Genomic DNA, 10,191 nt, shown 5'->3' with positions numbered 1-10,191 from the left:
TGGCCACTGGTGTGGTGGCTGGAAGGGCCTTGGTGGCCTGTGAGAGCGAGGGTCCTGCCTGTTGCCTTACAAAGCCATTGCCCACAGCTGGAGGGACCTGGGGCAGGGGTGTGACGGCTCATGAGTTCACCTGGCCTCTGCGTGTTCAAATCTTACCACCAGGGGGTGCACAAGAGCCAAAGTGGACCCTGAGCCTGAGCTGGGGTTTCTTTCCCAGAAACAGGATGCCTTGAGGGAAGGGAGGAAAAGCTTTCCCACTCCAGCACCACAAAGCCTGCAAGGCCTGGCTGCTTCCATGTGACTTCTGACTCAGGGGCTTATCCATATTTTCCTCTTCCAGTTAAGGCAAAACATAATTTTTCCATCGCTCCCCTTCCTGGTTGCCTGTAGCACTGCCTGCCTGTAACAAATGCACTTTGGCCCAGGGGTTTATTGTGACATAGAATGTCAGGAGGAATGAAAGACACCTCCTGATCCAAAATGCTGTGAACCAAAAAGTATCTGAGACAGGTCTCAATCAATTTAGAAAGTGTATTTTGCCAAGGTTACAGATGGGCGCCCAGGAGGCAGATCTGTGCCTTCTGCAAAGATGATTTTGAGGGCTTCAATATTTAAAAGGCGGCTGGTGGGGAAAGAGGAAGAAAGCTTTTTTAAGGTGTGGGTAGGTAAGAGACAAACAGTTACATTCTTTTGAGTCACTGATCATCTTCTCACTGAATGCACAATTTACATGGTGGAGGAGGGTAGAGAAATAGTCACTTATGCCTTGTCTAACACAGTGAATCTGCATTTTTACATTGGAGGAAGCAATCAGATATGCATTTGTCTCAGGTGAGCAGAGGGATGACTTTGAGTTCTGTCCTTTGTTCTGTACCTGTGAAGATATGCTATCAATTTACATTGTCAGGGTGAAATTCAACAGAACTGTTTTAGGGCAAATATCACAGGGTCCACAAGAAATTTCCTCATGGGCAAATTGTGAGAGAAGTGCATAGCTTTTTTTTTTTTTTTTCTTTTTGAGACGGAGTCTGGCTGTGTCCCCCAGGCTGGAGTGCAGTGGCACCATCTTGGCTCACTGCAAGCTCCGCCTCCCGGGTTCACACCATTCTCCTGCCTCAGCCTCCTAAGTAGCTGGGACTACAGGCGCCTGCCACCACGCCCAGCTAATTTTTTTGTATTTTTAGTAGAGACGAGGTTTCACCGTGTTAGCCAGGATGGTCTCAATCTCCTGACCTCGTGATCCACCCGCCTCGGCCTCCTAAAGTGCTTGGATTACAGGCGTGAGCCACAGCACACGGCGCCCAACGAGAAGTGCATAGCTTTTTTTTTTTTTTTTTTTTTTTTTTTTTTTTTTTTGAGACGGAATCTCACTCTGTCACCAGGCTAGAGTGCTGTGGTGCGATCTCGGCTCCCTGCAACATCCAACTCCCTGCTTCAAGGGATTCTCCTGCCTCTGCCTCCCGAGTAGCTGGGATTACAGGCATGCGCCACCACGCCCGGCTAATTTTTGTATTTTTAGTAGAGATGGGGGTTTCACTATGTTGGCCAGGATGGTCTCGATCTCCTGACCTTGTGATCCGCCCGCCTTGGCCTCCCAAACTGCTGGGATTACAGACGTGAGCCACCGCGCCCGGCCAAGAAGTGCATAGCTTTTTAAAAAATCTTTGTAGCTATCTTATTTAGGAATGGGAGGCAGGTTTGCCTGTGGCAGTTCCTAGTTTGATTTTTTCCTTTGGCTTATTGATTTGGGGGTCCTAAGATTTATTTTCCTTTCACAATACTCTTGTACAGGTGAGGAGACTGAGGCCCAGAGAGGAGGCTGCCTGCCTAACATAGACCAAAGGGTCAGAACCAAGAGTAGAACTCAGACCCCCTCACTTCAGGCCCAGTGCTCTTATCACATAAAAAGGATGCCTTGGCCGGGCGCGGTGGCTCACGCCTGTAATCCCAGCTCTCAGGGAGGCAAGAGGCGGGAGGATAGCTTGAGTCCAGGAGTTCGAGACCTGCCTGGGCAATATAGCGAGACCCTGTTCTCCCGAAAAAGAAAAAAAAAAAAAAAAAGACAAAAAAAGGATGCCTTGATTATACGAATGTGGCACTGAACTATATAGGCTGACCCCAATTCTTTCTTCAGTGTAAACAATAATAGGAATACGAGCAACAGGCAGCGTTTCTGCAGCGCTTCCGTGGCAGGCAGGTTCTAAGGCCTCCCTGTGGATTTCCTCTGTCAACACTCACGTTTACCCTAATAAGTCATTTCTATTATAAACTTAAATATTTACTGAACTCCTCCCACCAGTACTTGTTAACTTGGGAGAAGGGGGAGATGCGAATAAAATCTTTCTTTTCCTAAGACCTGTCTCCCAAGATAGATGGATGCAGGCCCAAAAGGGCACAATGGAACACTGACTGTTTTCCGGCCTCCTTCCCACCCTCCAGGGTGCTTCACACTCCTCCCCTGTGCTAGAATCATCCTGGACACCGGTTAGGATGTGTAAAGTCAGGCATCACCAAAATTCCTCTGCTTGTCCTCTTGGCATTAGGCTCAGTTTAGGCCCTGCCTCTCCTTCCTTGTCCTCCTTCCTCCCCATCTACCACTATCGGTTGTTTCCCCAATGCAGCCTGCTGCCTACTTCTGTGTCTTTGCATATCCAGTTCCCTCTGCTTGGAATTCCCTCCTCCACATTGACTACTGACTCCACTTTCCAAGTCAAGTCAGCTGCTGCAATGTCTCCTGCTCTGGGAAGCCTCCCGGACTCAGATTGACTTGGGGATGTGCCCTGTGCCCCTACTTGTTACTAGCTTCTGCTGCTCTGCCTCTGATCTCTCCCTCCCCTTCCCACCCTGACACCTCATGGGGTTTTGCCCTGCCCTCTCCAGCCTTTATCCCATTGCCCCGCCTTCATTCATTCTTCTCTCACCTGAACTACTCCACAGCCTCCTAGCAGATTTGCACCTGGTCCTCAGCTCAACTTTCATCTACCACTGCTCCCCTCATATTACCTGATTGCGTCTCCCCAAACACAGCATCTCCATGTTCCATGCAATCCCCTAAAGCACTGAGCCAAGGACTGGAGATGCCAACAATGGTCCTGGTCCTCAAGAGGCTTCCTACCTGCCCCTCTGGCCTTCCCCCACCCAACTACCTAGAACACAGGCAGAGAACCTCTGAAAACACAGCAGATCCAACCCTTCCCCTGCTTGAACCCTTCGGTGGCCCCTAATGCTCAGAGTGCAAAGTCCGGGAGCACAAGGCTCTTTCTCACCTCCCCACAAACCACCCTGTGACTCCAGGCTCCAGCCCGGAGCCCCGACAGCCCCTGCCCCAGCCTTCGCCCAGGATTCTCCCTTGGCGGCAACTTTCCCTGTGGTTCTGCAGCATCACTTCCCAGTCTGGGTCAGAGGCCTCTCCTTAGCCTCTTAGCCCCCAGGCCTCTCTCTGTAACTGCACCTGTCACCCTCAAACCATTGTCTGGCTGCCTGTCTCCTCCCACACTGGACCCTGAGCAGAAACAAGGGCTAATCCATGTTTTTCAGCTCCTACCCCTAATGAAATGCCCTAATAGATACTGAAAACTGTTTTTGAACCAATGAGACAAGTCTAATGATAATAATCAGGCAAATAACAGCAATGTACTAACAGTGGCTGTTTCTGGTGAGCACAATTTTGAGTTCTGTTCCTTTTACTTCTTGGTATTTCGGTTGTTTCTGTAATGACTGTATCTTGCTTTTGTAATCATAAAGGACAGGAAAGGAAACTTCATTTTGAAAATAATACAAAGGGATTCTGGGACGTCAAAAGAAGGGGACTCTCCTCGTCCACTCCACAGAATCAGGAAAGGAGTGTTTAAAGACCCACAGAATTCCTACCAGTGACGTGGGGAGGGCCGGCCAGCCAGCCAGGACGCATGCCGGCCAGCGAGCGGGGTGGGCTCTGGGTCCGGGAGAAGTCAGATCAGTGCTCTGTACAGGGCCTTGAAGGCAAGACGAGGAATTTCGACTTAGGTCCTTGAATCCGGAGAGCCACAGAAAGTTGGTGAGCTCAGAAGCGCTCCGAGCTCGGCATCTGGAGCAGTTCAAGGCAGCAGCGAGCAAGTCCAAAGACGCAGGAGGGAGGGTGGGGTGGAGGAGTAGAGAGAAAACAGAAGCCTTCTACAAACCCTTTTTTCCTCTGGGGCAACTACACCTCAAGTGCAGGAAGAGCTTGGGGACTGCCCAGCCCTCAGCTATGTTATTATTCCGTGATAGGTACTTGCTAATTACTTCCAAAAGCCTCCCATCTGTCATCCCACCCAGACTGCGCGCTTCTAATTCCTCCTACCCCACATGCTGTGCCCAATGAAAAGTATGGCCAGCGAGCGAAGGTTTGCAAGCATACAGACGAGGGCGAAATTAAGCCAGGCGGCTTCCCTTTAAATCCTCGCAAAGCAGAAGGGCTCCTCACTCTGGCAGCAGGCCTTGGCCAAGGGGCCTTTAGCCCAGATGACCCGGGGAAGAGTCTCCCAAAGCAGAACGCCCGGTCCGGCGCCCAGACCAAACGCGGGGGAACCGGAAGGGCGAGGCCTCCACATAAGTCCGCGGTAAAAGTGGCAGGGAGTGGCTGCCTGGAAAGACCCCAGGACGGCAGGAAGGAGGAGTGGGTGGCGGGTGGGGGTTAGGGCGACTAGGCGGGCAAACAGGGAGGGGGTCGGGCTCGGCGGGGCAGCTGGGGCCGGGGCTCTCCGGACCTGGGCGGGGGCGGGGGGCGGGGTGCGGGGTGCGGCCCGGGCGGGGCCGGTGGGGCGGGAGGCGTGGCCGGCGGGGGGAGTGGGGGCGGCTTTTCCCGGCACATGCGCACCGCAGCGGGTCGCGCGCCCTAAGGAGTGGCACTTTTTAAAAGTGCAGCCGGAGACCAGCCTACAGCCGCCTGCATCTGTGTCCAGCGCCGGGTCCCGCCCGTCCCAGCTGCGCGCGCCCCCCAGTCCCGCACCCGTTCGGCCCAGGCTAAGTTAGCCCTCACCATGCCGGTCAAAGGAGGCACCAAGTGCATCAAATACCTGCTGTTCGGATTTAACTTCATCTTCTGGGTGAGTGAGCGCGACTGCCGCGCGCTCCTCTTAGGGGCCACCTGTTCGCGGGCCCCGGACACTGGCCGCGGCCGCGAGTGCCGGCAGCTGGCACTGCCCGCACCGGGTAGGCACCGGGCGGGAAGAGAGAGCGCCCTGCAGCTGCCAGCTGGCTCCAAGGCCGGGTCCAGAGCCGGGCGGGACGGCCGCGACGGGCGCATTCGGGTGGGGGCTCATCACTGCCCAGCCGGCGTGGGGAGCCGGGCCTTCCTGAGATGAGGCGTGCGGGCGGGTCCTGAGCACTTTAGCTCGCCTAGGATTTGAACTGGGGTGTGTGTCTGCTCCCAGCCCAAGCCCCTCCGAGTGCCAGAGGGGAAGGCAGGGAGAAGCGGAGCACCCCTCTTTGGGCCAGGGCCAAGGCCAAGGAGGACTGTGGTGAGCAGTGTGGCTCGTGACCGAGTGGGGTCTCCCAGGTAGTAGGGGGCGCGAGGGAGGGAGGGTGCGGGCATGGCGAGAGCTCAGCCAAGAGAGGCTCTCACTTTTACACAGGAGCGGCAGGGGTGCCTCGGCCGCGGGTCGGGCCCCGGGACCCAGTCCCTGAGAGTCGGGGGCCCCTCCACCCTTGAGGAGGAACCTCGCAGGCCCCCGTTCCCTCAGACTTTGATTCTGAGCCACCGTCAGAGCGCCAAACTCCCTGGAAGCTACTTGAAAGACTAGCTTGTCTTGATTTCTTTCAAGGACGATAAGTATCTTCACTGGAGAGAACTCTGAGAGTTGGGGAGAGGAGGGGGCAGATACCGATCTGCGCCTCTAGTGGGATGAGTCCTGTGTGTGCATTTCCGGGAGAGATCAGGTGCCAGCCAGCTGCCCGCCCAGGACAGCCTTGGCCTTGCCCTCTCCCCTCCCCGCCAGCCCAGGCGGCCCACCCAAGGCCAGGCAGGGCGCAGAGCGGACGTTCATCTGGAGAGGCTAGCGGGGCCAGGAGCTCCAGGGACACCTGCTGCAGGCCACTCAGCCTCTACAAATGGGAAGGCTGAGAGGCGACAGAAGCAAGGACTAGGAAACCCTTGTGTCCTTGTTTCTATAGCCACATTTCCTGCACACACATGACAATACTTGCCGCTCTGCAGGCAGGAAGATAGTCTCTGTGCCACTCTCAAGATAGACGGATGTAGAAACAGGTGTATGCCACCAGAGTCTTGTAACAAAAAAGTGCACTTGGCCAGGCACAGTGGCTCATGCCTGTAATCCCAGCACTTTGGGAGGCTGAGGCAGGAGGATCTCTTTCATCCAGGTTCAAGACCAGCCTGGGTAACATAGTGAGACCCCATCTCTACAAAAAATAAAAAATTAGCTGGGCGTGTTGGCATGCACCTGTGGTCCCAGCTACTCAGGAGGCTGAGATGAGAGGATCGCATGAGCCTGGGAGGAGGTCAAGGCTGCAGTGAGTCATGATTGCACCACTGCACTTAGCCTGGGTGACCCTAGTGAGCCCTGTGTCAAAAAAAAAAAGAAAAGAAACAAATGCACTTATTCCCCCTGGAGCTGGTCACTGAGGTCCCCACAAGCCTCCTTAGGGAAATCTTCTAAGATTTACTCCTCCCCAGAGCTGAAGGGGTGGTTGAACAGTTTTTCCAATTTGCGGAGACTGACCTCCCCTAGTGCATCAGTCACCATAACACACGCCCTAGTGAGGACAGCATATAGGTGTGCTCCTGCCCAACCCTTGACTTGCTTTAAAAAGACCCTGCCGGCCGTGGGCACCCCTCCTCCTGTGTTGCCACCCACCCCAGCAACCAGCCAGCTGCCACGCTTAGCTTCTTCCTTTCACCAATCCCTGGCCGCAGAAAAGTATGCAGGAAGGCAGCTGGCCTCACCCACCCTTGACCTTTGGGAGTTTTCCTCTCCCCTCCCAGGTGCAGTCTCTCCCTGCCGCTGTGTTGGTTAGGCCTCAGCTGTCTACCTAGAGTGCATCCAGGTTTGGGACTGCAGAGAAACACAGACTGCCACAGTGTGCCTCCCTACCCCCATCTGCCCCATGGCATATGCAGGAAGCTGATGCAAGGCTCCCAGGGCCACTGGTATCTACTCTGTGGCCTGCTGGCCTGCAATCTGTCCATACTGTCCTCAGCCTGCCACCCCACTCGTATTCAGAACCCCCTACGCCTGGCCCCAGCCTAGGTGCAGCTGATGACCTATGTAGTCTGAAACAGAAATCACTCACACTGGAAATGTTTGGAATGACTTTTGAAGATCGTGCAGTCCAGCTCTCTTATTCATAGTGAGGCAGCAGAGGAAGAGAGATGGGGTGATTTACCCAGGATCACAGAGACAGAGCCAGTATTACAATTCCTGGGGCCCCTACTTTACTTCTGTCCTCTTCCATCTTCATCAGAGGCAGGAAGGTGGGCAGTAGCTATGTTTTCCTGAATTACTGTTCATTTGTCCTGTATCTGGGTCCCTATGGAGATGAAGCCTGTATCCCTAGGAGATGATGTAATGAAAAGGAAGACTGTGGTCGGTCCACTTGGGCAGTCTTAGTCTTTAGAGCCTTTCTTGTTCTAGTCCCATGATGTAGCCAAGAGCAGGAAGCATTGTCCCTACTGTACCGATGATCAGGAAACTAGTTCCCAGAGAGGTTAGGTGACTTATCCAAGGTGATGGGGCAGGGTGGTCTCAGAACTAGGTTACTTTACCAACTGGGTTGGCTGCTGAGTGGGAATGGGAGAAGGGTGGGAAGAAGCTCCCGAGACTCTCTTAAAGAAAGCTGTAACCTAAGGGAACTGCTTGGGTGATTATGTTGTCACCACATCCGTTTCTCTCTTGAGACCAGACATTTATAAACTTGGCATTTGGAACCTGATGTGGGCCTTGAAAAGCAGGAATTGCGAGGCCAGCGCCCAGCAGCGCTTCGCACAGAGGATGCCGAGAGGGGGTGTCCAGCAGGCATCCAGAGAGAGGCCAACCTCAGTGGAGTAGGATGGTTACTGGGGGGCTGTGCCTCTTCCCTGGCCTGATCTCATCCCTGTGGGTCACTCTCTGATGGCCACAGCCAAACCAGCAAATCAGTCTGTTCTTCCACCACCTCCAGAACTGGCCCTCCTAGCTCTATTTTGATTGTTTCTACATTTCCTTCAGACCTCCCTGCCTGCCCGCCCACCCCCCAAAAAACAGGTGAGAGGGACAACATCTTGCTGATGTCCACGTGGTAGACAGATAAGTATTTCTCCAGCTGAAATGGGGAACCAGGGTTAGGGCCAGTCCAGTCTGACACATGCATGTCTGCCCTCTTTCTGGTCAGACAAGGGGAGGAACTCCTTAGGGCAAACGAGGGAAAGGTTTGGCTATACTGACAGAGCCCAGTCCCTTCCCCACCTCCCTCAGCCCCTTTGCTTACTGTCTCTCACCCCTCGCTCACTAATGGAAACAGCAGTGTGGGGCTGGGAGGTCTCTTTCCCAAGAAACCGTATCCCCTAGACCTAGGGGAGGCTGGTGCGAAACACAGAGACCTACGCTGGGAATTCAGAGACCTGGATGTGAGCCCAGCTCTGTCCTCAACTCACTTTGAAACCTTGGGCTGGTCACTTCTGTGCTCTAAACCTGAGTTTCCTCATCTGTACAACAATAGCTTGGAACAAATGGTCTCAAAAGGTCCTTTCAAGCTCAGTCTATGAACCCAACACCCCTACACCTACCACATACAGCAATAGGACTCTCCTACACAACCCAAAATAGGCACCAATATTGGGTACAATGTATACTGTGTTGGTGATGGTCACACTAAAAGCCCAGACTTCACCATATGTAACAAAACTACATTCGTGTCCCCTAAATCTATAAATAATAACAATATAATAAACAAAATACAAGTCCTGAATTGGAAATGGGAGATGGATACCAAGGCTTGTCCACAGAATTCAGCTTTTCTTGGCCTTTACCTCTGGAGCAAGAGCCCAGCTGGTGCTTTTCTTTCCTGTTACCTCTCAGTTCCCTCTCCTCACCCTGGGTGGGGTCTCTCTCAGGGGTGTTCATTGCCCGTATACCTTAGTACTTGGCCTAGTGGTCAAAGCACCAGTCCTAGGTTCCATGTCTCATCACCAGATGGGGCTGGTGACCACCCCACATGGTGCTGTGAGAGTTAAATGGGGAGTGTGTGTAGTGCACTTAGCATAGTAGATGGCACTAGACCGCATCTTCCAACAGTAGCTATGGTTATTCACTAGTGGAGACTAGAATGAGGCCCTGGGGAGGGTGGGAGCAGTTCTCTAAGAAGTGTGGAAGTCTAAACTGCAGGTGTGGCCAGGAGGACCCTCCCAATCCACACACTGGCCTCCCTGCCTCTTCCTGTATCAGTGCCAACTTTATCCTGTGCATCAAAACCCTGACTCCATTTCATGGGTTGCTACTGCTGATTTGGCTGCGGGAAGGCCCCGCTTCTGAAAATAAAATTGCATGTCAGAGAAACCCTAAGGATCAGGATTCTGGATCTGGGCAGGACGTGGACAAGTTGGGTGGCAGCGGCAAAAGCCCCTTCCCACGGTCTGCCTTTTCCCCCCAGAAGCAAGTTGCTGGGACTGTTGCATAAAATGGCTCCCACCTCCAGCGCCCAGACAACCTGCGCTGGGGTGAAGCTGGCTACACGTGCACTGAAGCTGGCAGGCTTGGGGAGAGGTGAGCTGAGGCCAGGTATCTGCATCCTTTGCCCAGAATTTTGATGGTCTCTCCCCTACACCCACAATGGGTATGAACAACAAACACCCGATCTTTTGATGGTGGTGAGGATTCCTCTGCACAGGCTCACACTCATGTTCTCTACCCCTTTCTTTTCAATGTGGCCCACAGCACCATTCCAGACCCTGCTCCACTGTGCTCGGAGGAAGCAGCTGCTGGCTCCGGCCCGAATTTGGGAGTGCTTTGATAATCAGCCCAGTCTAGGGCCCCGCCGGTACTGACTCTAGACGAGCCCTCTGTGGCTGCTGGGCTCACAAATCAGCCTTCTCACCCCTTCCTCCAGGAGGAGTGTTGGATGAGAATCTCGCCCTTACACATATGGATCCTGTGTTTGTTTTGTCTGCTTTTTTTTGTTTGTTTTTGTTTTCCTGTTCTGTTCCATTTTATAAGGAGGCGTAGCTTTTGGACTTGGTTG

The 10,191-nt window shown here is 53.6% G+C and overlaps 1 protein-coding gene across 2 annotated transcripts in view; it reads left to right on the top strand.

The window, feature by feature from the left end:
• Positions 1-4,517: 4,517 nt before the first annotated feature.
• CD9 (CD9 molecule) overlaps positions 4,518-10,191 on the top strand; it is a 38,273-nt gene continuing 32,599 nt past the window's right edge. The window contains exon 1 of one of the 2 annotated variants that reach the window (XM_030804491.1): positions 4,518-4,580. Coding sequence is in view for 1 of the 2 variants with exons in the window: in XM_012502440.2 (XP_012357894.1) it covers positions 5,001-5,066 (66 nt within the window). In the remaining variant the exon portion in view is untranslated. Of the gene's footprint in view, positions 4,581-4,814; positions 5,067-10,191 lie in introns of those variants that run through there. The other variant, XM_012502440.2, reaches the window with a different exon arrangement.

Source organism: Nomascus leucogenys, chromosome 23 (assembly GCF_006542625.1).
Source record: "Nomascus leucogenys isolate Asia chromosome 23, Asia_NLE_v1, whole genome shotgun sequence".
In the NCBI taxonomy this organism is placed as follows: domain Eukaryota; kingdom Metazoa; phylum Chordata; class Mammalia; order Primates; family Hylobatidae; genus Nomascus; species Nomascus leucogenys.
Note: the sequence above shows the minus strand (reverse complement) of the source record. Positions and strands in the feature narration are given on the sequence as shown.